The sequence below is a fragment of the Amphimedon queenslandica genome, unplaced genomic scaffold (assembly GCF_000090795.2).
Source record: "Amphimedon queenslandica unplaced genomic scaffold, v1.1 AMPQUscaffold_13520, whole genome shotgun sequence".
NCBI lineage: Eukaryota > Metazoa > Porifera > Demospongiae > Haplosclerida > Niphatidae > Amphimedon > Amphimedon queenslandica.
The window spans coordinates 1,018,647-1,045,260 of NW_003546244.1; the positions used below are offsets into that span (position 1 = coordinate 1,018,647).

The following is a 26,614-nucleotide window of genomic DNA, read 5'->3' on the forward strand; positions in this document are numbered from 1 at the left end:
CACACTCCACCTCCAGAATCACCGAGTACTAGAATAGCATGATCAAATTCCTTGTCATCGTACCTGCAGTACATGTACATGCAATGAAGAACTTGACTATGATTACAATTATAAGGCATGTTCTTTTACCAGTAATCCATTGTTACAACACAGTGTGGCATTCTCGTGATGTGGAATATTCTTTCAAATGTTGGTGTTGTTAAATCATAGACAGCTTTAAATATAAATTTTAATTACATTAAAATATTTGCATAGTACAATCATGACCTTACCTAGTACACTGTCGGTGAATGAGAGAAGCACTTTGTGCATGTTTGGCATTACAACCATGTCAGTGACCCACAGTGGTCTAGCTTTTGTTGTTTTTTCTAATTTTGTGAGCTATCATGTAACCAGGCAAATGTATAGAAGGATATTTTTATGAACATGTACATGTATATTTCTACTCACATTAACTGTTCTGTAGAGCTTAAGATTCTTAACGTTTTTCTTCCAAAAGCAAACAATTCCATCTTTGCTGATGCTAATGATGCTTCCATCATTGTCTCCTGAGCCTTCTGTCTTTGTTTCAAAATTACGTGAGATACTTGGTAGCATTGTAATCCTATACACACAGTGCCTGTGAGGGCTTTTGAAGCAGAAATAAATCAATCAATCTTGTTGTAGCTGCTTTATGCACCTTGTATACTTCTTTATAGGAAAAGGAAATGGTGGTTTCTTCTCAAAAATCATTGTGTCTTGCTCCTGATACTTTAACAGCATAAAGGTACAAAATTCATCCTAAATAGATAATAAACAATTAATGATAGCACTCGTGTGCATAGCAGGTTGAGTATACCCAATCTATACTTCCATCGCAATCACTGTCAATCTTCATATGCAGGACAGCCATCTATGAAAAATCATCATTGTGACTAAATGATCAATGCTGGGTTTACTTCATGGTCACTGAGTTTCTTTCCTTTGAGGATCTTACCAATCGACTTTTTAAATTCATCAATTTCCAGTCCCCGGGTACCATTTTCATCAGCAAGCTAGTATAAATTTATAACTCATGAGTAACATACTGCACTACTAAATATTGCAACTTACAATAAACATTCTCATTAGTTGCTGTAAGTCTTCCATGCATATTCTTTCTTCAAGCCTTGTAGATCCCAGAGTCTTTTGCGAGAGTACCATTGGAACTGGGAGTCGAGCTGGCCCAGGTGGACTTAGTTTGTAAAGACTAGGATTGGATCCAAAATCATTTTTATCCATTACTTGTGAGGAACGAGGCGTCTTTGAGGCAACATCTGTTGCTGATGCTGCAGCATTATTTTTCCCTGCTGTCAAGCTCTCCATTTTCGTTGCCGTGATGCGATAAAAGGTGGGGCTATAACGGCGCTGAACATTATTGCGCATGCGCAAAAATTATGCGTAGGAGTAAGACAGCACACGTGAATGCACGTGGGGTTAGGTTTTAATAACTAGCCCTGCCTTTCCACCACTCCCAAATGCAAGATATTGTCTTATCTAAGTTGTCTTTCCAGAAGTTAAAAGGCAGTGAGTAAGGCAGTAAGCAGCAGCCAAAAACAAAATGGAAAGGGAAAAGATTGTAACTAGAGAACCAAGTGACTTATTTGACTGGAATCTCGCCAGCAGGAAGAAAGATGTAAGGAGAAAGAGTTCCTTCACTAGCCAATGCGTGTAAGTTGTAACATAGATATCTATGGTTGTAACTTGTAAAATGGTAAATAAATAAAGCTGTTAGTAAAAATTTTTATAGTTAAAAGTTACTTGTAATCACTGTATGTATGTATGTATGCATGTATGTATTCTTAAGTCAGTGAGGAAGAGGTAAAATAGATGGAGGAACAAGTCTGTATAGAGATAGTCTCTTGCCCGAGGCCACTCTAGAGAGAAAGGGTAGCTGTATGTGCTCTATCATTCCATTGTGTTTATACGCATTCTTTGACAAGTACGTGTAATAAGAGAATTGGTGAGAAATAAATATACAGAACCACTGACTCATTCAGTAAACAGCTTTGATGTTTTAGCCATAGTTATCATAACTGCACTGATAATAATAATAATAATGATTTAATAATAACAATTATAATAATATAATCTTGTATTTACCAGTATGACGGGTATTGTATATGACGAGCGAATGAAGAATCACAGGAACGACAATAATCCAAATCATCCTGAGTGCCCCGAGAGGATTAGCTCCATATGGGAACAGTTGGTTGATGACGGTGTGGTTGAGTGCTGTAGGAGAATAGATGCTAGATCTGCCACCGAGCAAGAGATATTATATGTTCACAGGTAATCCAATAATTATTTACTATTATTTATGTACTATTATACTTTGTCTTTATTTAGTAAAACTCATTACGATGAAATGGTAGCAACTGAGAACATGTCTTTGGAGAAATTATTTCAACGAGCTCTTCGTCTCAATTCTATTTATATAAATCCAGTGAGTGCATACTGTTGCTGTGTATTTTGATGATGTTCCTCTGTAATAGTCTTCAATGCAGTGTGCTCTTCTTGCTGCTGGCTCTGTATGTGAAGTTACAAAGCTAGTGATTGATGAAACTGTAAGGAATAATTTTTATAATAAACTATAATCATGATTACATTATCGTTCTCCCTCAGGTTGATAATGGGGTTGCTATAGTGAGGTTAGTTTACGATCATTGGTCAGTTTAAATGTTTGAATTAACAGGCCGCCTGGTCATCATGCAGAGTCCTACACGTCAATGGGTTTCTGTTTCTTCAATAATGTAGCCATCGCTGCCAAAATGGCTATTGAAGAGTATGGAGTCAAGAGGTCAGTAGTGCCCTTCCTACCAGCAATAAGTATAGGACCAATTTCTAGGATTCTCATTATTGACTGGGATGTTCATCATGGCAATGCAACACAGCACATGTTCTATGATGACAACAGGTTTTGAAATCTCTCCTCTCTTCTCTCCCTCTCACTGTATCCCTTTCTCTCACAGGGTCTTGTATGTTAGTCTTCATCGTCACGATAACGGTGGGTTCTACCCTGGTGGTGACGAAGGTGACTATGATAAAGTTGGCAAAGGCAAAGGCTCCGGCTATAATGTCAACATACCTTGGAATCTGGTGAGACTAAGACTTTTATAATAGACATACATGTATTAATATTGAGAACTGTATGTTTTCTTCCAGGCTAGGATGGGTGATGCCGAATACATGAGTGCCTTCTATCAGATCATAATGCCAATTGCATTTGAGTACCAGCCAGAGCTTGTAATAGTTTCGTCAGGTTTTGATTCTGGTGAAGGAGACCCAATAGTATGTACACGCATAGACAATAATAATAATGTTAAAGAGAGGGTGTGTAACTGTGTATGGGATATGAGAGAAAGAGAAGTTTTTTGTAACTGATCCGTATAATGTGACATTAATGATAATAGGGAGGTTATAGGGTTACTCCTAATGGGTATGCTCACATGACGCATCAATTGAAATCTCTCGCAGACGGAAAGATTGTTGTAGCTCTTGAAGTAAGTCTAGCGTTCTTATATTTGTTACTTATTTCTTGGAGGGTGGGTATAATCTCACCACTATATCGCACTCAATGTCTGCTGTTGTGCAAGTTCTTTTGGGCGACACACCACGTTCACTTGAGTCCTGTGTTCCTAATGATAGGTGAGAGAGAGAGAGGAAAGAGTGTGTGTGTTTAATTGATGTACATACACATATACCCATATTTTAGTGCTCTTGCTTCTATTGGTAATGCTGCAAAGTGTTTATCAAAATACTGGAAATCACTCAGACACTGGCAAGGTATACCCTAGATGACCTCCTAGTTAAAATACTTATAATTTTATAAATAGACCAGCCAGTAAAAGGGACAGTGGAAGAGTTTGCTCCATTAACCAGTAGCAGTGTAGTAGATCCAGCACCACTGACTGATGATAGTATGAGCAACAGTCAAGCAGATGAAATGAGAGGAGATGATTCCATTATAATTGAGAATGGTGAGACCCCCAAGTCTAAACCCATGCCGGACGAAAGCCTAAAAAGAAGCGATGAAGAAGTATTTAAAAATTTTACTTTGATTGAGGCGAGTCCTATTTTTAGATACTCTCGGAGCCTCCACCTCCTGGCACTATCCCCATATCCTCTGACTCCATACCATTGGATGTAGCACAGAAAGCATTAATACAACAACTGGAGGATGAAGGAAATGTAAGTGCATGTATATGTACATGTATGTTATGTTGTTAATGTACATGTACTGTAGGCCTGTATGTTTGCTGTTAATCCATTGTCCTGGTGTCCTCACTTGGAGTCCATAGTACCAATAGAAGGGTCGCTGGACACGTCTGCATTATGTGAGACGTGTAGTACACCACGTGAGAACTGGGTCTGTCTCACCTGTCAGCATGTGCATTGTGGACGATACATTAATAAGCATATGCTCGAGCACAGTGAAGCTTCTGGACACAATATTGTATTGTCGTATGCTGATCTTTCTGTTTGGTGTTTCACTTGTGATTCTTACGTTTATAATCCTGTGAGTTGGTTTATACTTGACATTATTATAACCTTGTCATTCTCCTCTTTCTTTCAGGTTCTCTTCCCATTTATCAAATTGGCAAGTGATGACAAATTTAAGTAGACAACAATAGTAGTTCTTATAAAACTTATAGAATTTATAAAATTTTGTGTGTGTGTGTTTTATACTTTACAACCAAAAAATCAGTTAAAATACAATAAATACAAAACCATCTTTACTCTATTATTTCAATTACTTTCTCTTCAGCAAGTGTCTTCTTAGGCACTGTCCCAGGTGCACTGTGTTGCACCATATTCTGTCTCCTCCTCCTCCTAGCCTGCAGTATCTCCCTCCTTTCCTTAGCAGATGCTTTTATAGTCCTGGGGACGTTACGATGACGAGCGATCCTGTGTATCTGAGGATGACTTTGATACTTTTCTTTTAACTTCTCCAAATAATCAAGTGACTTTTGTTCCCGATTCGTCAACTTGCCCAGTTTCTGTGAAGCCCTTGCCTTCCATATCCTGATGTTCATGTCATCGCTGCCCGAGAGGACGTAGGTGGAGTCATTTGTCCAGCGTACACTGAATATCCTCTGCATTCTCTTGGTGTGGTACACCTCACGACTGTGTTTCCAGTCCTCACGGAATATACGAACGGTTTTATCAAATCCACCGGACACGAATTCCTGCCCTGTGGGAGAATAGTCCACATCAAGCACAGCGTTAACATGATCCATGTGAATGCACTTTGGTCTCTTCAGCCAACGCATGTCAAAAGTGTAGAGATTCCCGTCTTCGTTAGCTGCCGTAAAGTGAAACGCTTCCATTGGGTTCCAAGCCACTGCATTTGATTTAAGACTTAGCACCACTTTCTGTAGCGGAGAGGATTGGCGTATGTCATACAGTGCAATGGATCTATCTGCTGCACAAGACGAGAGGAGATTAGTCTGTATTGGGTTAAATTTAACATGGGTGATGTTGTCTGGACCCCACGTGAAAGACGACAAGGGTTCCGAGTGAGTCTCATTCCAAATCTCAACCTTGTCACCACACGTGGCAAATATTGGATCAGACTGATGATGATCAACACTTGTGAAGGCCGTACTTCCTAATATGGTCGAAAGAGGTTGATGGGGACTAGGAAAGAGCGAGTGGTCAGGGTACTCCCAGAGTTTGATGATGCTATCGTCACCGACTGAAACAAACCGAGACCCATCATTGTTCATTGCCAGGCCTCTAACAAACCCAGAGTGAGCACTGATCGTAGTCAGGGTCCGTCTTGATGCAATGTTCCATACTTTGATCTCACCGTCATGAGATCCAGAGAGAAGGACTGATAGTTTCTTGGGATGCTTTGACATGCAGTGAATACCGTCAGTATGACCTGAGAGGCTACCTATAAATGGCTTGGCAAAAACTTTGTCGAGTTTTGTGGCGTTGAGGGCTCTCACGTACTCCCTGGCCGCTTCGTGTGGGTGCATGGAAGGGTTGAGGTTTCTGGGCAGCTTGTGTATGTCGCGAGAGCTCTCCCTGACATAATCCTTTGGGTTTCTACAAAGAACCTTGATCTTCATTTTGTCCTTATGACAGCACGTGGGTTGATTTTATTGCGCATGTGCACACCAGTTAATAAAAAGTAATTAAGTTGTGAATAATTAACCCTCTTTCCCTCTCTTTCTCTCTCCTTTCAACTGCAAGCATGGGTAAGCTATGCCATTATTGTATCTTATTAGATCCATCTTTTAGCTTATAATAATGTATCCATAGTCTTTGTAAATATCAGAACACTGTACATATATTAAGATTAATTATTATCTTTACTTTCACAACATTAGGTAAGCCCAGGGGACTTCGTACTGCTAGAAAGCTTCGAGTTCATCGTAGGAATCAAAGGTGGGCTGACAAGCAATACAAGAAAGCGCATCTTGGGACTGCATTAAAGGCCAATCCTTTTGGAGGTGCATCACATGCCAAAGGAATTGTATTGGAAAAAGTGTAAGGGTGTGGCCAATGTTCATGTTAATAATGCCTTCATTTTTAGTGGTGTAGAAGCCAAGCAGCCAAACTCTGCCATTAGGAAGTGCGTGAGGGTACAATTGATAAAGAACGGGAAGAAGATTACGGCTTTTGTTCCTAATGACGGTTGCCTGAATTTCATAGAAGAAAACGACGAAGTGTTGGTTGCTGGATTTGGGCGTAAAGGTCATGCCGTAGGAGATATTCCAGGTTAGGAAAGAAAAGTGGGAGGAGTGGATTAAGAAATACAAGAAGCTTTATTTTCGTATCTTAATGTGTCAATGTGTTTAGTACTATGATAATTGCTATACTATGTTCCAACTGAGTTTCACCGGAAGGAAGTAGAATCAGCTGTATATGCATGGCATTTGAAAATTTTATCTACGTCACAAAGAAGAATTATCAGTTTAAGAAGAATTATCAGCTTCGTGTGAGCATGCGACCACGTGTTCTTATGTAAACTGGGATTTATCAGTCTAATTGAGGTCTGCCTTTTTATGTTATGGAGCTTACAGGGAGAACCTGGTTCTCAGGGTTCTTAAGGACTGAGAGACTCAGGACCTGAGACTCTGAAGGGACATTTGGCAATAAAAAACCTTTAAATTTAAAAAACCTGTGAAAGTTGTCCATACCTAAAAAAGTTATTTCATTTTTTCTTGGGTCAGACTTAGTTGTGACATAGTATACATATTTTCTAATTGACAGATAGACTTATGCTTTGCACGCAGTCCTCTTAGTTCTATGCTTTTGAGATTTGACATAATTAACAATGCTCTTTGTGTATAGGTGTCAGATTTAAAGTGGTGAAAGTAGCCAATGTCTCCCTACTGGCTTTGTACAGTGGCAAGAAAGAGAGGCCAAGATCATAAAATGAACAAATAATTATTACAATCTCTCTTGTTTGTGACATTTTATTTAAAATAGAGAACTCAGTTAATTGAAAGAAAGTATATTATACATGCTTAGTTATATTATTGTTACAGATCTTCAAGGGATGTGAAATTGCGTCCAGCACCAAACAACACCAGATTCATATATTCAGCAAATCCTTTACCTGTCTGTCCTTGACTTCCAACGCATATCTCCACTGGTTTCAGTTCAGGCTTTATTTTATACAGGAGTTTATTGCACATCTCCATTGCAGCTTGTTGTAGAAGTGCCGCTTGATCTGTATCAATAACGATCCATTGGAGGATTGATGCATTTGGAGATACTTCATTGCAGAGCTCAAAGCACGCTTGATCATTTTCTAACCTTATTTTCCATCGTTTGATGAGTTTCCATTCCCACTTCAGTGACTTACCTTTACATTGTATCTCAAATGAGTCCTCGTTGCAAGTACATGTGACATTAGAGCCTGGTTCTATTTGCTGGCCCCTGTGCTTTATGTCCGTTTTCAGTGTACAGTTGGGGATTCGTGTTGATGTGTAGCCATACACTTTGGCTGCTGCTTCCAAGTACTGTCTCTCAGTAGGAAAGCTTGGATCTAAGAACTCCTCCAATTGCAATTTCTCTTCATCTGTTGGATGCAGTTTCTCAGGATCATTGAGAATTTCAGAGTATAGCAAATGGGTTGCTGTGTCATCAGTACGAGCAATTTTAAGATCTTTACTGATATCTAGTCCAGTCCTTTGCAGGCATAGTGGTTCCTGTAGTGGTACTTTGTCTCCTTTCTCTAGCCTCATTTTGGGTCTGCCCAGCTCTCCTGTGTACAGTGCAAAAACCTTCATGCTTAAATCTTTCAGTTTTATCTCCTTCTGTAATGCTTTCAAAACATCTTCAGTCTCCACTGAGACTGAAGGAGGAAACTGTACTGTACATTTCCCGTACCGTCCAAAAGTGTCAACGCTTATTGACTTAGGCTGCTTGTTTTTCTTCATATTCCTTCTTCTCCAAAAAATACTCAGCCCCACCTACAGTAACTACAAGGTGTTAATAACTAATTCCAGCCACGCCCAGCATTCTTAAACCTGCACGTGGGTGGCCTTTCTGCGCATGCGCAAGTTTTACTGGATACCGTAAACACTCAATCTGCTGTGTAATATTGAAGATGGGATGTTATGCACAAAACTTTTAATGAGGGTGGAGTCTCAGTCTGGTGAGTGAATATTTTTCTCTCTTCCTCTACTCTATTCCTCTTCAGCTGTGTGTATGCTCTATATCTTCATCTCTCAGGCGTGCCCTCAGTGGAAGTGTCTGGAATAGTCACAGTTTTGGCCTCTTCACTTGCATTATTTCATTCTCGGACCTGCAAAGGCCCGGTAATCCTCGTTTATGTGTCTTGTTGGCTGTTGAATGGGGAGAGGGTTGTGCAAGCAACACTAGAGTCTGCTTTGTTGCATTCCTTATTCTCACCTTTTCATATTGTCCCTTCTCATTTCTCTCTCTCTCTCTTCCTCAGCCTTTACTGTACATGTACATTCTATTTTGTGGTGGCCCTCACTAAAATTAATTATGCTATTGTGTTCCTGGGTTTTCTTTGTATTGTTTATTATTATTATTATATTTATCATCATCTTTATTATTATTATTATTTATTGATAATACCCTAGGTGCCATACACATGTTTAAATAATTAATTGGCAATTAAAGTAATAATTTTCATAACGTCTAAAGCATCTAGATGTATTAAAAACTTGTACTTTAAAAAAATGACATACGTTGTTCTTGTGTCATTTACCGTGAGCTGTAAGTCCCTCATTGATTTGCTAAAGCTACATGTGCCTCTCTTCCCTTATCATCATTATTTATCAGTTACAATGTATAGTAGTAACAGGTTTTGTATTGAGTAATCAGTACTACAGTTGGCTTTTTGTTTATGTGCATATTTTATTTCTTTCCTCTACAAGGTCTGCCATAGCTAACGAATTGTCATCTCCTTTGGAATGCCTTGGGAAAACTTTCAGGGATTGGCTGCAGGTAAGACTGAGAGAGTGAGAGAGAGGGAGGGAAGAAGTGTTACTGTACCCCCCTTTCTCTCTCTCTTTCTCCCTAATCTACTCCTCTCTCTGTGTATTTTTGTATTCATTGAGTGCATTATGTGTTGTCCCTAGTAATCTTGACATGTTTACATATCATCCCCTCTTGTGTCTTCCTTTAATAGTCTTTATGGATGTGTGCGTGTGTGTGTGTGAGGCGTAGTTTGTTTCTCTATTTTGTAGTTGCTAGTTTTGTTCCGTCGTATAGGCAACATTATTTATGTTTGCTATTTTAGTTTTGATGTGTGTGTGTGTGTGTGTGTAGGTGGAATGTAACCTTCCGCACTAAGTGTATGCAATACAATGCATATATACATTGGGCTACTTCATTATCAGGGAGCCTTAATAACTTCTTTGGTTGGTCTCCATTAAAAATGATCCAGATTATATGTGTGCAGTTTTCAGTCATGTACATGTACATGTACATGCTATATGGGCTCATTAGCATGAAATTTGAGGCATTTCTGATAAGAATTAGAGGAATGGCAGTCTTGTACATGTACATTGAAGTCGTGATTTGTAAGAAGCAGAGCCTAATTGGCATTCACTCACATGTGTTGTTTGTGTGCATAGTCTATGAGAGTGTTTTTGTGTGTTATTTCTCTCTATTTTTCCCTACATATGTGTCCATGTGTTCCTATTGTATTTTATTTTTAGCCATATGGAATTATGATGGTGATACATCTTATCATCTTTCACTTTGCGTTGGGGATCTTGTTGTTATTATTGAGAAACTGGAAGGTTTGTTTACTTTTATCTCTTCTTTCTTATTCTTTCTCCTTTATTGTTTTTTTATTGCTCCTTTTCTCTTCTCTCTCTCTCCCCCCTCTCTCTTTCCCCCTCTCTCTCCCTTTTTTCTTATTAGGTTGGTATAGAGGTTATCTCTATCACTATCCTTCAAAAAAGGTACACGCGTATGTCACTTTCTGTATAATATCAACAACACTTAATGCATCCACTAGCTCTGATGTACACATGTATTAATGTGTTTATGTTTCTAGGTGTGTGCCTTGTCTTATAATTAATTACTTTTAATTATTTTTAGGGTATATTTCCAGCTAGTTATGTCCAATCAGTAGACTACAACATCATCTCAGCCAAGTATTGAGAGCCATTACTCCTTACAATCATTAGTTCATTTTGTCTGTAGGGAAGAGGAGTACACTGTACCATTCATTGACCCTGTGGCTCTTGAAGCCAAAGAGAGCCTTTTGACTTGGAAAGAGAAGCTCTTTGAGAGTTACACTGTAAGGGAGAGAGAGAGAGAGAGGGGGAGAGACAGGGTGGAGAGAAAGGGGAGAGAGAAAGAGGGAGGGAGGGAATGAAAAGGGAGGGAGGGAATGAAAAGGGAGGTAGCTGTAGTGAGTGAAAGATATGTGGCAGTAGTGGTTGTGTTTGTACAGGATTGTAATTCAATGCAATGTGTTTTGTGTGTGTAGAAAGGAAGGAATTTGTCATAATCATCAGTCAATTATGAATGTCATTGTGAGCCTGTTCATGATAAATGCACGTGTGGCACCATCATGAATACATATCCATTCATAATGGATGTGTACAATCATGAATGACTGTATGTATTCATATTATTGTACACGTGTGTGTACATTTCATAATGTACATGTACTTGAGTGTACATTGCTAGCTTATGATTGATATCAATGTGTTTATGTAATGTATACATATATACATACATGTACATGTACTATATTGTTATTATTATTTTATTATTGTTGCTATAATATATTCATTTTAGAAGTCCCGTCATGACTACGTTCGTATACTAAATTATATGGAAGATGTTCTAACAACAAGATCAACTTTAATACACAGCATACACAGCAATGTGACACACGTATGTGATCTCTCCTCCCTCCCTCTCTCTCTCTCTCTCTCTCTCTCTCTCTCTTGACTAATTTCTCTTAAACACACACTCGTAACAGGATAAGTTACAAGCTATAAGAACACGTCTCTCAGCAAAGATTGATTTGGTTAATAATTTATGTGAACAGCCGTTGTCTCCACGTGATGACACAGGGCACTCTATTGATCCAACCGTCACTAGTTTTGGGAGCCTGTACAGCACTGTGAGTCCAAATTCATAACACAGGGGGTCCTGTTTACTAATTAGGGGTCCTGTGTTGTTTAGGTTTAGGATTTGTGCTTATTTATAGTCCCTGGTTTACTTATTAATGTTTGTTTATGGAACCTAGTTTACTACTTTTGATCTCTTTTAATTTATTATCAGTATCAATTAGTATACTTTGATTAAGCCTTTTTGTTATAAGTAGGAAATATAATGTGCTTTTATGTCTAATTGCAATCCTCCATGCAGTCTTGTATTATTTACTATTATGTTATAATGTTGCATGGCTTTGTGGCTACTATTCACTTATTACTTACTGTATTACTGTTCACGCACACATACGCATGTTCAGCTACCTGTTGTGTATCAGCTACAACGCTTTCTTTGAAAGTGCATTAGATTAGAATGCATGGGTCTGCAATTTGTTATTGTCGTTTTTTCATTTTATTGGTCATGTGTTGTTTGTGTTGCTCGATTAATAAACTTATGTGGGATAATTGTTTAGTTTATGTGCGTGTAATGAATGACTAGCTGTTTGCTTTATAAGGAGGAGGGATATATGTATAATATATATATATATATATATATATATATATATATATAGAGGGGAAGGGAGGTAAGGGATTATTGTCTAATTATAATTCCATGCCTAACTCTAATTCCTACTCACTCATTAAATTTCTTGTATCTAGCCAGAGAGAGGAAGAGTGGAGAGGATAATAGTCTGTGTGTCATTGGGGAACATGTGTCAATATTGATAGTTGATAAGATATACATTGTACCTGTAATCACTGATATCAATACTCTAGTGTAGATGCTATCATACTTGCATGGATAATATGAATGCCATTGAATGGGCAAGCTGACCTTTGTAGTTCATACACATAAATGTACAGTGGATTGTGGATCTCATGTTGTGTATACTATTGCTCATTTTTGTCTTTTTCAGTTCCTATTTGTAACAATGCACTAGTTATTTATTATTATTATTATTATTGTTGTTGTTATTTTGTGTAGCATTGTCAGCGACAGAGCGAGATCGATCGTAAGGTCCCACACACTGGCTGGGATCCTAAAAAATCTAAAGACACCGGAGCTTTAATGGTACAGTATCTTCCTCCTCCTCTCCCTCTCTCTTTCTTTCGAATTTATTATTTTATTTTATTTTTTTTTATTTATTTTAAATTTTTGTTAGGATCATCATTTGTATCTTGTTGTTCGTAATATTGATCATCAGTTTCCAGAAAACTCAGAACTATTCATGTTCCTGTACGACAGTGTATCCAGGAAACAAGTCAGGTACATGTAAATGAGCTTCTCGTAAATATCTTCATTCTGTCATTCTCTCTCTCTCTTTTTAGTGAAAGATTTCTAATTAATGTCCCAAAGGATCGTCCCACTAACGTCATGAAGAGCCATTATTGCATTTTTAAGGTTTCATCTTTAATTATTTAATTATCCCCTGTTAATGAGGTTTTATTTTCAATTTAAAAGGACTTAGGTGCCAAAGAAATGCAGTCTGGAATCTTCCTAGTCTGTCAAGTCATCAGGAAAGGTACAAGTACTCTAACTTGTCTAGACTTATATACATTATCTACCTACTCCTTCTCCCTATCTCTTGATCAGGCAAGATGTTACTGGATGATAGAAAGAATGTGTCACATGCTACATTTAGAAGACCTTATGCTGTAGGAGGTGCGTATTCCTTATTGAAAGTATATGATCCCTCACTTTCCCCATTCTTTCTCTTTAGTACTTGATTTACGTACAGCCCTTGAGGAGACTAACAAGGAGCAGCCTGATGATGATGATGACTATCAAATGACCTATACCATGTCACTACAAATATGGTAAATATAAAGAGCCACAGTTCCTACTAGTCCTAATTGATATATCCTTGACTATGAACTTCCTTATTATTAATTTTAAATTTAGTCTGACACATGAGCAAGACTTTCCAACCCTCCACACATCAATGATCAAGAAGTTGGTCGGCTCGAAGCCATCTAGCACCAAACAGAGCGGCATATTAATATCAATGCAGCTGAGGTTCATTAGAGGAGACTTCCAACAACTGAAAAATGACTTTCCTTACTTGATCAACAAGAACACGGTCCAAGTGGATAAACTAGGATTCCCTGATGTTATACTGCCGGGTAAGCGCAAGGACTTTTGTTGTACCTTTTTATTTTATTTATTACTTGTTTGTTTGTTTGTTTTATTGTAGGGAAGGATCGTAACGATATATATTTTACGTTGGAGTACGGACAGTATGAGAAAGGGAGCAAGAGAGCCGAGAGGAACGTTGAGGTAGCCATTGCTGTCTGTGGCAGAGATGGAAGGATAATACCGGTTAGTATTTATAAATTAAAAATATTATTTTAATGAATTAATGTTTATATAAATTAATGCATATGCTGTTCATTATATAGAGGTGCATTACTGTTGCTGCTGGTGCTGAGAATGTCAGTGAATATGAATCTTTCATATACTATCACAACAATCTACCAAAATGGCAGGAAACAATTAAAGTTAGTGAAACACTAACTCTACCTCACTCGCTCATGCTCTATACTGACTGTGGGCTAGCTCTAGCTCTGTTTATATATTTTTATTTTATTATTAAAAATTTTGTTATTTTTTATAGTTGGATATTCCATTTGAAGAAATATCTTCGTGTCATCTTAGGATTGGCTTCAGACACGTTGCAAAGAATGAAGGTAACACATATTCACCTTGTTACACTCAATATGAGTCTATTCACATTTAACATTTCAATAAATAAATTATAGTGATATTATCTGTATTATAATTGACCACATTCTTATTGTCATTGGTAGGTAAGGATAAAATGGAAAAAACGTTTGCATTTGCTCACATGAGAATAATGATGGGTGATGGCGCCATCATTCCTGATGGGACTCACGAACTCTTTGTATATAAAGTAATACTTTTAGTATCTTTATAATGTATGTGTAAGTGTATATTGTATGTACAATATAATGTCATCTTAATAATCCTTGATTAAATGTGTACTAGCTAGCTCCTCTTTCTCTCTCTCTCTCTCTCTCTCTGTCTCTCAGGCTGATAGCAAGAAGTGGCATGATCCTAAGTATTACTTAGCATTTGAGTCAGCTAAAGAGATTTGCATTCAAGGAGTGCTTCCAGCAAAGACATCAGCTCGTGGTAAAACAATATCTACAGTATCAGAAGGTAAGAAATGATCTAATGCTGTACAACAATTGATGCTTTCGTGTACATATACGTATAGGGCACTCGGCAGCAAGGAGTGAAAGAGAAACACTCTTTGTATCTACACTGACATGCTCAACCAAACTCACTCAAAACGGTTAGAATTGATTAAGAATTACTGTACGTGGTATTTTAATTTTTTGATGAATTTTTAAGGTTAAAAAAAACCTGGCCAAAGTCCCTTTGGCCAAGTTGCATCAAAAATGTCAAATAGGGAATTCTCCATTTTTATTGAATTTTCTGATACTATAGTGAACATGCTTCAGTTGTTAAAGTGGAGGTCTCAGCATCCCAGTGACCTCCCAACCATACTCTGCAAGCTTGTCTCAATCAAAGGAGAAGAAATAATAAAGTTTCTGCAAGACATCCTTGACAGCCTCTTTAACATACTGGGGAGTAATGAGCAGTACTATGGAGAACCTGTTTTTAATGCATTAGTAAGAGGTTTTTTATTTGATGGCATGTAATTATATTATTATTAAAAAAATTTATCTAAGGTTTCCATATTAAATCTACTCTCACATGAAAAGTACAGTCATTTTGTTCCAGTTTTAGATATATACATAACGAAACATTTCTCAGCTGGCCACGTGTACAGGTTAGTGTATAGCCCATCTCTCTTCTTTTTAAATGACTTAATATTAATATAGAACTCTCCTTTGGTATTTTAAAGAACAACTCAAGAATAGAGATATCACTAAACAAAGCAATTTAACATCACTAGCTGAGGTATGTCATGTACATAGTACTTATACATAATAACATTATACTTATAAAATATTCTCCCCCCCCTTATCAGGCCATTGGATTTCTGTTCCATTTCATTGTTCAGTCCTATACCATTATGTCCAAGTAAGTCGATTTAATTAATACCTGGGTGACCACACCCACCTGCCCCTCCCATTAATCAGCAGTCAAAAAGACCAGAGGTTTTATCAAGGACTTGATGATTGCTTCATATCAATGTATGAGCTAATGAGATTACCCGAGAGCAGATTCTGTGGCATACATGCTGTACAGGTAATACATGTACATGTACATGTACATGTACATGTACATGTACATGATGCACGTGTATACATGTGGGCTTACATGCATATGTACATGTACATTATGTATTTTAATAATATTTTTATTATTTCCAGGCTGCTCTTTTGTGTAACATACCCTCAATCCTTCCTCATTTGATTACAGTTTACGACCGGAGGCAAATAGCGTAAGACCACACCCATCATTTATTAACTAGCTCCGCCTTCCTTTTAGTGGTGTTCTTGCAAAACTGATAGATTCGTCTCAGAACGATCACATCAGTCTACCAGGAGAGAAAATGAACTTCATAATCTCAGTGCTTGATAGCGACATTAAACTATTGGACCCACAAGGCAAGAGGGAGAGAGCAAAATAGAAATATTTTAATTTACATTTTTGATGCTTTTTATTTCATTTTACAGAATCAAGGAGCTCTCTGTTGCCTACTATTATTGGTCATTTGATAAGTCACATGGAGAACAAGATGCCCGAAAACGGATACAGGTCTGACGATCGAGGTAACAGTGGCTGCCTTCTCTGCATATCTAAAGTACTTGAGCTGCTTCACTCTGGAGATAAACTAGTAAGAATATATGGCACTGGTAGTTATATTAGTAATAATTATATTGCTTGTTGTAGCACATCTCGTTTAGTGATACTGAGATAGCCACACCTCTATTACGTCCCCTCCTGTCACTCTGTGCTAAACTAAAGGACACTAACAACCCGCTGAGGGTGAGTCTATTGGTTGAGACTGGGGGTGCATGTTACTGTAAACTGATTCTCTTGTAGGTTCAAGCATACATTAATCTCATTGGTCTGCTTGATGTGATGAGTGACAGTCATTACTCCATTTATTTCGATTCTCTGAAGGCAGTGACTGAGAAGGACAAGAGGAACAGTGCTGGGAGAGAGTCCATGCTAAAGGTATTGGTAATTGGAGGAGAGAGAGAGAGAGAGAGGGAGAGGGAGAGAGTGCAAGAAGGTTAGAAAGGAGCAGGGTTTCCCATGAAGCATGCTCAGTGAGCTAAAGAGCATACAGTATGCTTTATGAACTGACAGCAGGACAATGAGGACATGGCTTTTGGAGAAACTTTGAAAATTCATTAAAAATTCAATTTTCATCGGAATCAGCTCAAACTTGCTACACAACATAAGAACATGTATGTATATCAGAAAAAATTATAAAAATGGAAAATTTTTTCCTAGTCAATTTTGATGAAATTTGGCCAACGCTCCTGTACTATAGTACAGGGACTTTAGCTCGATTTTGGAGCAACTTTAAAAATTCATAAAAAATTGAATTTTATCGGAATCATCTCAAACTTGCTACATAGCATAAGAACATGTATATGTATCAGAAAAAATTATAAAAATGGAAAATTCTCTCCTAGTCAATTTTGATGAAATTTGGCCAACGCCCCTGTACTATAGTACAGGGTCTTTGACCCGATTTTGGAGCAACTTTAAAAATTCATTAAAAAATTCAATTTTCATCGGAATCAGCTCAAACTTGCTACACAACATAGGAACATGTATATGTATCAGAAAAAAATTATAAAAATGGAAAATTCTCTCCTAGTCAATTTTGACGAAATTCAGCCAAAGTCCCAGTACATGCACTATAATGTGTAGTATAGGACATTATTGACATGAGCCTGAGCAGTATGCCAAAATCCTTTGAAGGGAGAGAATGAACATTGATTTGTTGTGTTTAGGAGTTCATAACAAGTCTGCTGGAGGTCTTAGAGACTCTGTTTGCTGGCCCAGTCTGCTCTCCTAAATGGGTGTACTTGCTACTGGAACAAAACATGTGAATAATAATAAATAATAATAACAATAATAATAATGATGATGATGATGATAATGCTAATAATAATAATAATTATTATTATTATTATTGTTATTATTATATTGACCTGACTTCTTCTTTATATTTCTCTCTCATTTTTTCCAGTATACTAATGAGAGTAGTTAAGAATATATCTACTACAATGTTCTCGTCTTTCTTTGATGATCGAGACTTTAACCCACAGGTATGTTGTGCATGTACAAATTATCACAACAGAATTAGTTACATTAATACATGTACTGTACATGTACCACAACATAATTAGATGTAAAATACAAATACAGGTACACGTATAGCATGTTTGTAGCAGGTACCAGCAAAGTTAGTCAATTTTATTTCATTTTAGATCTGGGATATATTCTTTGGTACGTGTAAGTCCTTCTCGATACAAAGGTGTCTGCAGTTGGAGGCTTATTCGGACCTGTTGAGTGCTAAGCTTCTCAGACAGTAGGTTCCCATTTCTCTTCTCCATATTATATTTTTAATTTTGGTTTATTCATTTATTTATTTTTAATCTTAGGTTTGGTGATGTTCGTGTTAAGATGGCTAAGCAAATGGCTGCTATGTGGGAATTCCTGCAAGAAAAGAAATCAAACTTCATTCCAAACTTTATAGGAATATTCCTTGAAGTATCACTGCTCAAAGAGAAAGGTATTGATTTTGATATTGAACTTGATTTTGATATTGATCTTGATTTTTGATTTTTTGATCAGACTTGCGTGAAGTGATGATACCACTCATATTCGACATATTGAAATTCGAACAAAAGTCAAACAGAAACTTTAAAAGAGTAAGTGAATTAATGTGTAAAAACATGCAACAAAAACTACATCATTTACACATGTAAAGTAAATATAAAGTATACAAGTCAAAATTATTATTTTTTCAGATTGAAACTGAGATATTTGAGAAGATGGATTTCCTTGTTAGTAAAGGATATGGAGATGAAGCATATAGAGACCTCTTCCATGACTGGTACTATATGACACAGCATCAGCCATTACCATATCATCTTAATAATATCTTCTGTAGCATGATTTTACTTTGTAAAGATACTCATGAGCTGAAGGAGTCTGGTGAAGCATTCGTCAATACTGTTAGCAGATTGATTGGACTGATACTGGACTATAGGAGAGTGGAGGGGGACAGCAGTCAGAGTGGACAAAGAATGGGCTGCATACTGAACCTACTGGTAACAGAGAGAGGGGGGAGAGGGGGGAGAAGAGATTTGTAGTACAACTACTTATATATTTTTTGAATTAAAATACAAGTAATTAAGTCCTCATATTACCTTTGTGTAGAATTTCTACAAAGAAATAGACAGAGAGGAAATATACGTGAGGTATCCATGATCTACTTAATCCGATACATGTACTCATGTTTCCTCTCTCTCTCTCTCTTCCTTCTCTTGTTCCTCAACAGATACATATACAAGTTAGCTGGACTTCATGAAAGTGATGGGAATTTCGCTGAAGCAGGTCTGACACTGCTGCTACATGCAAAGACACTAGAGGTAAGAGAGAGAGAGAGAGTGAGGTTGAATTGGTTCTCATTCTAGTGGTCATTGGAATTTGAGCCAGCTGTTGAAGGCAAGTATCCAGTACACACAGCAAGAGAGAGAAAGGAGATATTGTTTTCAGAATCAATCAGACTATTGGACCAGGGAAAAGTAAGAGTGTCTCTAATCTGTGATAATATTTCCTTTCACCCTCTTCCTCCCCTCTCTCTCCCTCTCTCTTTCCTACCTCTCTCTCTCTCCATCTCTCTCCCCCCCTCTCTCCTCTCTCTCTCTCCAGGCATGGGAGTATGGAATACCATTATGTAAAGAGTTGGCTACAGTATATGAGACTCAGCAATTCAAATATGACAAGCTATCACAAATACTAGTATGTGCATTGTGCAACAATGTATCTACCAGTACACATGTATTTATGTGTAGTATATTTTGATAAGTACCTTGCACTTTGCTCTCTCTCTCTCTCTCTCTCTCTAATTCACACTTTACTAATTTGCACTCTAAACCACTTTACACTTCACACTAATTGCTAATGATACTTTTATTTTTTTTATTTCTTGTAGAGAACTCAAGCTGATTTCTTTCACAAGATCATCAATGAGCTGAGAGTTGAAAATGAGTACTTTGTTGTTGGTTATTTTGGTAGAGGATTCCCTCTATTCCTAAGAGTAAGAACCGGCTACATTATAACCCCCTACCTTCTCTTTCTCTCAGAATAAGATATTCATTCACAGAGGCCAGCCTTATGAGAGGCTCCAGAACTTCATAAAGAAGCTTCAAGATGAGTTCGTGACAGCACAGGTAAGTATATTTGTTACTTTTACAAGCATTTACTCTACATCCATTAGGTATACATGAAGCCTGAGCCGCCTAGTGATGACATAAAGAACTCTAATGGAATGCGTATCCTAAATCATTTATAATACAATATTAATATTAGTTATATGGCACATGTTGTCATTGTGCTGGAAAAACTGAGTATACACATCTACTTGTAAAGTATTGTTAATATTTTCTTAACTTGACTCTTGCTCAGATCTGCAAGTCCGTAAGGTTCTTCCCATTCCTGACGAGAGGGAGGAGTTCAATGGACGACAGATACCTGACAAGATTGCAGAGTTAGTTAACGTCTTATTTTCAATATTATTAAGCAAAGACACGCTCTCTCTACTAGTTACTACAAGACTAATGACGTGTGCAAGTTTCGTTTCGACCGACCGTTTCATAAAGGAAAGAAGGACCCAGAGTGTGAATTTGCTGTGAGTTGGAGAGAAAGGGAGAGAATAATAAAGAGAAATTATGAGAGAGAGAGGAGGGAGGGAAGGAGGACAAGGACACTAGTCAACGTATTCATTGATTTGAACTGTATTTCTCTTCTCATTAGACTCTGTGGTTAGAAAGAACATATTACAAGACTGCCAGCAGTTTCCCTGGTGTCATTAACTCTTTTGAAGTGTGTGAGATGAAAACGGTAAGAAGCAAAGAAGTGGATAAGGAATGAGAGAACATAGGCAGGATGGAGTACAAACTGAAAGATACAATATGCTAACATTTTCATTATATTTGATGCATCCAGTGCGATTAACTTTGAACTTGTACCTAGACTATAGCTAAAAGAGATCAGAGAGAGAGAGAGAGAGTCCACTACATGTATTTATTGAACTTTGTTTATCCCCATAGGATGAGCTAAACCCATTAGCTATAGCTAGAGAGACTGTAAGATCAAAAGTCCAAGAGATACAGAAGATGACTACAGAGCTATCATCAAACTCTCAAATGAGTATCAATCCATTAAGTATGCTACTGAAAGGTGTTATCGACGCAGCTGTCATGGGAGGGATCTCAAACTATGACAAGGTAATGGGATTGCATCTCATTGTATATATATGTATTTACACATTTCAATTCTTTGATTTTTTCTCTCTCTTTTAGATTTTCTTTCAACCGAAATATATTCAAGACCATCCAGAAGAGAAAGAGGGAGTTGAAGAACTTCGCTCTCTTATAGTAGAGCAGGTGAGTATAGGCATCTGATATCCTGGCCATTTTAATGTCCAGTTATCGCCATTTAAAAAATGAGCCAATTTTTAAAAACTTCCCTGTTATAGCCCATGCTTTTTTCCGAAAAATGGCTCCGAAATCACCCCCCCCCATTTTTATTACATTTTCTGATAGATATTGATGTTCTTATGCTGTGTAGAAAGTTTGAGCTGATTCAGACTAAAATTTTTCAAGTTATGACCATTTTTTAAAATGAGCCAATTTCGGAAAGTTACCCTGTACTATAGCCCATGCTTTTTTCTGAAAAATGGCTCCGAAATCACTCCCAATTTTTATTACATTTTCTGATACATATTGATGTCCTTATGTTATGTAGAAAGTTTGAGCTAATTCCGACTAAAATTTTTAAAGTTATGACCATTTTTTAAAATGAGCCAATTTCGGAAAGTTACCTTGTACTTTAGCCCATGCTTTTTTCCAAAAAATGGCTCCAAAATCACCCCCCATTTTTATTACATTTTCTGATACATATTGATGTCCTTATGCTGTGTAGAAAGTTTGAGCTGATTCCGACTAAAATTTTTCAAGTTATGACCATTTTTAAGAATGATCCAATTTTGAAAAATTACCCTGTACTATAGCCCATGCTTTTTTCCGAAAAATGGCTCCGAAATCACTCCCAATTTTTATTACATTTTCTGATACATATTGATGTGCATTCTATATATTATTAGGTTGAAGTACTGAAGCAGGCGTTAGGGCTTCACGGCCACAGGGTGTCTACTGACCTGAAGGCTTTTCATCTAGACCTTGAGATTAGATTTGAAACCTTCCAAGACATTGTATTCCCCGAAAGAAGAAAGGTAAGAGAGAGAGAGAGAGAAAGGTATGAGATATTGAAGGACATTAAAAAGTTAAGTGTATGCATTTGTATTGTATAATACACGTGAGGTATTGAAGTGCATGTACATGTACACTGAAAAGTTAAGTGTATAAAATAATACATAGTGTATGTATATGTACCTATACATGTACACGTATGTGTACTCAATTGACTATAAATTGTATGTGTATTCTTCATAGACTCCTACTATAGCTCGTAGAGGTACCACTATCACAAGTAGCAGACCATTACCGCCCACTCCTCCTGATGAATCACCACAATTATCACAAACAAAGTAAAGCATTAGTAGCACTGATATAGATAATAATAATTATACTTATTAATTTAATTACTGATTGTATTTTAATGATTCTGTTACATTAGGGTGCATGACTTGTGTCTATAATTATATTAACGGTTGCATTATGCAATATTATATTATCATACACATGGGTAATTCCGCTAGCTCTGTTACACATAAATGGATTTTCACAGAAATGATGCTCTTTCTTCGCTATTTTGATAAGATTAAAACCAGCCATGGCTGCAAATATAATAACAGGAAATAGTGGACGTACATGAAAGATAGGAAGGACACTTTGACCTGTGTAACGAGTCGTGCTTTAATTATGTAACTTACTTTTAAGAGTTACTTTTAAGACTAATGGATCACGTAATAGATATCAGGAACTCTAGCACAGCAAAAATAGGAAATTATCTTAGCCTCTAGAATTACAGTGTTTGTGCATTCTTTCAACAATTAAGTTCACGACCCGTATTGTCTGCTACGTGTGCTAGTGTGTCTGTGTAGCACGTATGATTTAATATCGTCTAGCCCGTGTGAGCATTGCGTTAACTTTGTGTTGGTATTTGTAGCAGCATTGCGTTAACAAAGTGTTAGTATTGCATCATTTTTGTAAGCCAGCCAGGGTTCATGTAACTGAATGGGAAATTGGAGAAGAATCATTTTACATATTTTAATGAAAATTAAATTTCGTGTTTGATTTTTCTTTTTCTCTCTCTCTCTCATAGGACTCCTCACCGTAGACTGACAGGTGGTAATCCAAACAGGGTGTCACAGTTAGTCGAAAACAACACGCCAAACCCCAAAGTAAGAAGGAGCAATACCACCAAGGGCCCTCGCTCCTCCATCCTAAGCACAGCCTCTTTCTCCTCTCCTGCATCCTCCCCAGATAGACAGAGCATCATTGTAGAACCTCCCGCTACTAACAGTTCCTCGAGCATAGGCTCATCACAGAGAGACTCTGGAGTCACTATTGAGGACACAGAGATAGAGGAAGACCGGGGTACCTACGAGGTAGTGGATTTCGAGACTCAGCGACACTACCAGGACAAACTCCAGCAATATAACTCAACTCCAAGCAACACACCGCCCTCTTACCCTTTGACAGGTAACCCTCACCCTCTGGCCCCCACTCCCTCCGGTAGCTCGGCCCCACCCCCTAATTACCCCGCCCCTAAACCAGAGGTGACTTCACATGGATATGCACTCATAGATCCATTGGATGATGATGATGAGTATGATTATGAGAAGGTAAATATCGGGACTAGGAGGATTGATGCTAGGTCTGGTAGTATTCGTAATCCTGATTTTGCTTCTCCTAATATTCTCCGTGGCTTACCGCCAAAGTCACGCTCTCGCTCCCGTTCTCCTCCTCAAAATGTTGGAAGAGGTTCTGGCAGTAGGAGCGGTACTAATCCTTCTCCTCTCTCTACCTCTCCCAATGAGGGCCGCATGGGAGTGCTGGACTACCCAAGCCGCCCGACCAACAAGTCCCCAAGTCCTGGCAGCCATTCCTCTGGTGGAGGGGAACCTGTTCTTGAAGACCTCCAGTCCGTGAGGGAGAGACTAAGGAGGCAGGCACAGGATTCAGTGGATTACGAGTGTGGACTAACCAATAAACATCCTACTACCATCCAGCACCAAACCAGTGGTCACGTACCAAGCGCTCAACATGTTCCAAATAATGCCCATCACACTAGGAGCAACATGTCGTCTGTCTCCTCGTCTAGAAATGAACTGACAATGTCGGGTGGGCCCATTTCTTCCACTCCTCAGTCCTCTTATAGTCAAAGTGGAGGAGGCGCTAGTTTTAGTACTTATGATCATCTTGATGTCGTTATGGGTGGGGCCAATGATGACCTGGAGGTTGCTGGTATATACAGCTATGCTGAAGAGCCACCAGTTGTATTTGAAAGGGAGACATCAATATCACCTACTAAACAAATGGTAAGGTAGCATTAGGCTCAACACCTTCATAGTACAAAGATGTGAATTGGTTCTGTCCATGTGTACATGTACATGTACCTTTTAATCTTAGGCAAACGTTTTTTAGAAAATTAGTGTATGTATTGTTTTTAGATGCTCTTCACACTTTGATGAGTACTGGTTTACTTTTATCACAAAGGCATCATTGTAATTTAATAAAACTTGGGGGTTATTCTAGAGCCAATTTTTACTGCAAAAACATAATTGTACATATAGTTCTAGTCCTTCATTACATGCATACTGTAGTCAAAACAGTTTGGTACATTTTCCCTAGAATACACACACAGTGTAGTGGCTATCATGTGATTGTGGTCAGTGAGTCAGTATAAATGATGTACAATACTTATCACTGTCTCTCTAACAATCCTTTGATCATGTTTACTTAAGATACAGCCATTGAGTATGTTATAGTATTCTGCCCTTGTTGACATCACTAACTGGTCCCACTATCAGTATAATTGCTAGTCCATGTAGTAATATGACTAGTTTTTCCCCCAAAAATCTTCTCTTATTTTCCACGTTCATTCTCTTACTGCCCCTCTTTTATTCATCATAGTCACCTCCTAAACCTCGTCCATATTCACCGAGAAAGTCCCCAACGCCTCCGGACACTGCTCCTGCTCCTCCAGTCCCAAGGAAGAAATCATTCAAGACCCCCGACTACACGATGACCCCTATCAGTAAAAGTAAGGAGTGTGGGGCCGGGTCAGCTGGTCTGCCCTCTATACCTCCTAAGGCTCCTGTTCCAAGACCAAGGAGCCAAACAATGGCTGCTGACAGAAAGTCTCAGAACTATTGTATGTCACTGATAAATAGACCTACGTGTACATTTACATTACATACAATGTCTTGTTGCATGTAATGTATGTGTAATGTAGTAGTTGGCTAATCTTACATTGTGTCTGATATTAGTTTCACACACAGACACACAGTTGTAGCCTCAAGGGCTTAAAGTACAACGTGAAAGAGCTGGCTTCAGTTTTAATTCAGATTTTAGATTAAAATTCCTTTACTTTGTTGTGGGCATTATTTTACAACATTGTTTTACCTGAGTACGGATACTCTTGGCATTTGACTTGCATTTGCTGTGGGTAATCACTGCCATATCGGTTGGCTGTTATTTTTTCAAAAGAAAAATGTTATTGGAGAGTTGATGACTTCTTAAAGCTACTATATTGAATTGTTTTGGCATGGTAAATGTAAAAATAAACTTGACCGTTATTTATTGATTTTTAACTATGTTAGTTTATTCATGCCCTCCTTTTTTTTCTTTCCAAGCAGCAGCAGCTGGGGTACCTGTACCAAATCCTATGCCACCGAACCCAACTCCTCGTAAACCATCTTATCCGATCCCATCTGCTGATACGGATTTGACTTCTTCTTCATCTTTTCCCTCCTCCTCCTCTTCTGGTCTCTTCTCTCCTCCTCCAAGACCGCCCAAGCCTACAAATAAAGATGGTGCCAGTGATCCAGCCCTTCCTCCTGCTTTGCCTCCTAAAATGAAACAGGAGGCACCTGCCTTGCCTCCTAAACCTTCGAAAAGTGAGTATTGGAAGAGAAAGAGGAGATCATTTCATGTATTTGGCTATTTTTATTGTTTTTAGTCGTATGGTAAAGCAAACCCACATTAAGAAAATCATTTATGAATTTTTAAAAAGCGAAAATATTGAATAATATTTGGGAAGAAACCAGCTGCCTTTATTGGTCAGCACTAATTATAAATTCATTTTTAGCACATTTCAAATAAGGTGCTACCTATTTATCATATTTAAAAGCAATCAAGTGTGTGGGTGTATGGTGTTGTAGTAGGATTGTCTAGTACACACATACCTAGCTAGTTGGAGTATGTGTGTCCACAGTATGTGTGTTCAAGTGCATTTTACTTGCTACTCCTCTCTCTCTCAGACTATCCTATAGTGACCCCAAGAACAAAACCACCTCCTCCTACACCGAAATAAGGATAAGAGTTGTTTGAATGAACTGTTTCTTTCTAGCACACATTTTCTCCATGTCTTTGCTTTTTTCTCTTTCTCTCTCTCTTGCTCTGTATTTTCTTTCTATTATAATAAATGAATAACGAATGTTTATTATGATTTTATGTTTAAATTTTTCCTTTTTCGTGAGTCTGTCTGTATTACTGTATTGCTTTAGGTATTATAATAATTATTATTTTTAACTATTACACAGCAAAAA

General features: G+C 37.8%; 5 protein-coding genes across 7 annotated transcripts in view; 3 read left to right on the top strand and 2 right to left on the bottom strand.

Moving 5' to 3' along the window:
- Window positions 1-627, bottom strand: part of LOC100632062 (WD repeat-containing protein 49-like) — a 5,715-nt gene extending 5,088 nt beyond the window's left edge. The window contains exons 1-4 of the mRNA XM_019994735.1: window positions 451-627; window positions 273-381; window positions 130-214; window positions 6-63 (exon numbers count right to left, since the gene is read on the bottom strand). Coding sequence (XP_019850294.1) covers window positions 6-63; window positions 130-214; window positions 273-381; window positions 451-597 — 399 coding nt within the window. The 5' untranslated portion in view covers window positions 598-627. The remainder of the gene's footprint in view (window positions 1-5; window positions 64-129; window positions 215-272; window positions 382-450) is intronic.
- Window positions 628-1,456: 829 nt separating this feature from the next.
- Window positions 1,457-4,741, top strand: LOC100632187 (histone deacetylase 6-like). The gene is made up of 16 exons (XM_003382707.2): window positions 1,457-1,689; window positions 2,125-2,310; window positions 2,368-2,464; window positions 2,514-2,585; window positions 2,644-2,669; window positions 2,714-2,818; window positions 2,867-2,935; window positions 2,991-3,117; window positions 3,184-3,309; window positions 3,432-3,521; window positions 3,563-3,666; window positions 3,734-3,804; window positions 3,855-4,057; window positions 4,102-4,209; window positions 4,265-4,537; window positions 4,595-4,741. Exons 1-16 carry the CDS (start codon window positions 1,580-1,582, stop codon window positions 4,640-4,642), a joined length of 1,815 nt encoding a protein of 604 aa, XP_003382755.1. The 5' UTR covers window positions 1,457-1,579; the 3' UTR covers window positions 4,643-4,741.
- LOC100640650 (DDB1- and CUL4-associated factor 13-like) lies at window positions 4,634-6,153 on the bottom strand. The gene has a single exon (XM_003382604.3). It carries the CDS (start codon window positions 6,093-6,095, stop codon window positions 4,755-4,757), a length of 1,341 nt encoding a protein of 446 aa, XP_003382652.1. The 5' UTR covers window positions 6,096-6,153; the 3' UTR covers window positions 4,634-4,754.
- Window positions 6,154-6,162: 9 nt separating this feature from the next.
- On the top strand, window positions 6,163-7,496 carry LOC100640778 (40S ribosomal protein S23). Its single transcript, XM_003382605.3, has 4 exons — window positions 6,163-6,224; window positions 6,357-6,516; window positions 6,563-6,747; window positions 7,324-7,496. The coding sequence occupies exons 1-4, from the start codon at window positions 6,221-6,223 to the stop codon at window positions 7,404-7,406; spliced, it is 432 nt and encodes a 143-aa protein (XP_003382653.1). The 5' UTR covers window positions 6,163-6,220; the 3' UTR covers window positions 7,407-7,496.
- A 1,150-nt stretch (window positions 7,497-8,646) lies between these two features.
- On the top strand, window positions 8,647-26,614 carry LOC100632314 (dedicator of cytokinesis protein 2-like). 3 transcript variants are annotated; one of them, XM_019996154.1, is made up of 56 exons: window positions 8,647-8,798; window positions 9,387-9,456; window positions 10,173-10,256; window positions 10,381-10,421; window positions 10,561-10,616; window positions 10,666-10,762; window positions 11,269-11,367; window positions 11,456-11,599; window positions 12,616-12,702; window positions 12,794-12,897; window positions 12,960-13,032; window positions 13,093-13,153; window positions 13,225-13,293; window positions 13,352-13,448; window positions 13,534-13,754; window positions 13,826-13,950; window positions 14,031-14,129; window positions 14,246-14,318; window positions 14,439-14,542; window positions 14,682-14,811; window positions 14,870-14,947; window positions 15,103-15,287; window positions 15,348-15,448; window positions 15,501-15,579; window positions 15,650-15,702; window positions 15,762-15,870; window positions 15,996-16,066; window positions 16,114-16,232; window positions 16,302-16,462; window positions 16,519-16,614; window positions 16,672-16,806; window positions 17,598-17,692; window positions 17,837-17,915; window positions 18,078-18,178; window positions 18,252-18,382; window positions 18,445-18,521; window positions 18,621-18,706; window positions 18,764-18,923; window positions 19,033-19,073; window positions 19,154-19,244; window positions 19,290-19,400; window positions 19,528-19,617; window positions 19,811-19,915; window positions 19,962-20,048; window positions 20,096-20,150; window positions 20,284-20,365; window positions 20,422-20,506; window positions 20,632-20,718; window positions 20,928-21,104; window positions 21,180-21,263; window positions 21,983-22,111; window positions 22,332-22,426; window positions 23,164-24,382; window positions 24,978-25,218; window positions 25,703-25,963; window positions 26,327-26,614. In XM_019996154.1, exons 2-56 carry the CDS (start codon window positions 9,423-9,425, stop codon window positions 26,377-26,379), a joined length of 6,807 nt encoding a protein of 2,268 aa, XP_019851713.1. In that variant the 5' UTR covers window positions 8,647-8,798; window positions 9,387-9,422; the 3' UTR covers window positions 26,380-26,614. The 3 variants fall into 3 exon arrangements, with proteins under 3 accessions (XP_019851713.1, XP_019851723.1, XP_019851718.1); XM_019996164.1 differs by having other exon boundaries at window positions 24,978-25,107; XM_019996159.1 differs by having other exon boundaries at window positions 15,765-15,870.

Bases quoted from the DNA above. Each gene is read 5' to 3' on its own strand.
- LOC100640650 (XM_003382604.3), bottom strand. From the start codon at position 6,095: ATGAAGATCAAGGTTCTTTGTAGAAACCCAAAGGATTATGTCAGGGAG.
- LOC100640778 (XM_003382605.3), top strand. The intron at 6,517-6,562 runs GTAAGGGTGTGG...CTTCATTTTTAG, and splicing joins GGAATTGTATTGGAAAAAGT to TGGTGTAGAAGCCAAGCAGC. The intron at 6,748-7,323 runs GTTAGGAAAGAA...CTTTGTGTATAG, and splicing joins TGCCGTAGGAGATATTCCAG to GTGTCAGATTTAAAGTGGTG.
- LOC100632187 (XM_003382707.2), top strand. From the start codon at position 1,580: ATGGAAAGGGAAAAGATTGTAACTAGAGAACCAAGTGACTTATTTGAC. The intron at 2,670-2,713 runs GTTAGTTTACGA...TTGAATTAACAG, and splicing joins AATGGGGTTGCTATAGTGAG to GCCGCCTGGTCATCATGCAG. The intron at 3,118-3,183 runs GTGAGACTAAGA...GTTTTCTTCCAG, and splicing joins TCAACATACCTTGGAATCTG to GCTAGGATGGGTGATGCCGA.
- LOC100632314 (XM_019996154.1), top strand. From the start codon at position 9,423: ATGCCTTGGGAAAACTTTCAGGGATTGGCTGCAG. The intron at 10,422-10,560 runs GTACACGCGTAT...AATTATTTTTAG, and splicing joins ATCACTATCCTTCAAAAAAG to GGTATATTTCCAGCTAGTTA. The intron at 14,948-15,102 runs GTTAGAATTGAT...CTGATACTATAG, and splicing joins AACCAAACTCACTCAAAACG to TGAACATGCTTCAGTTGTTA.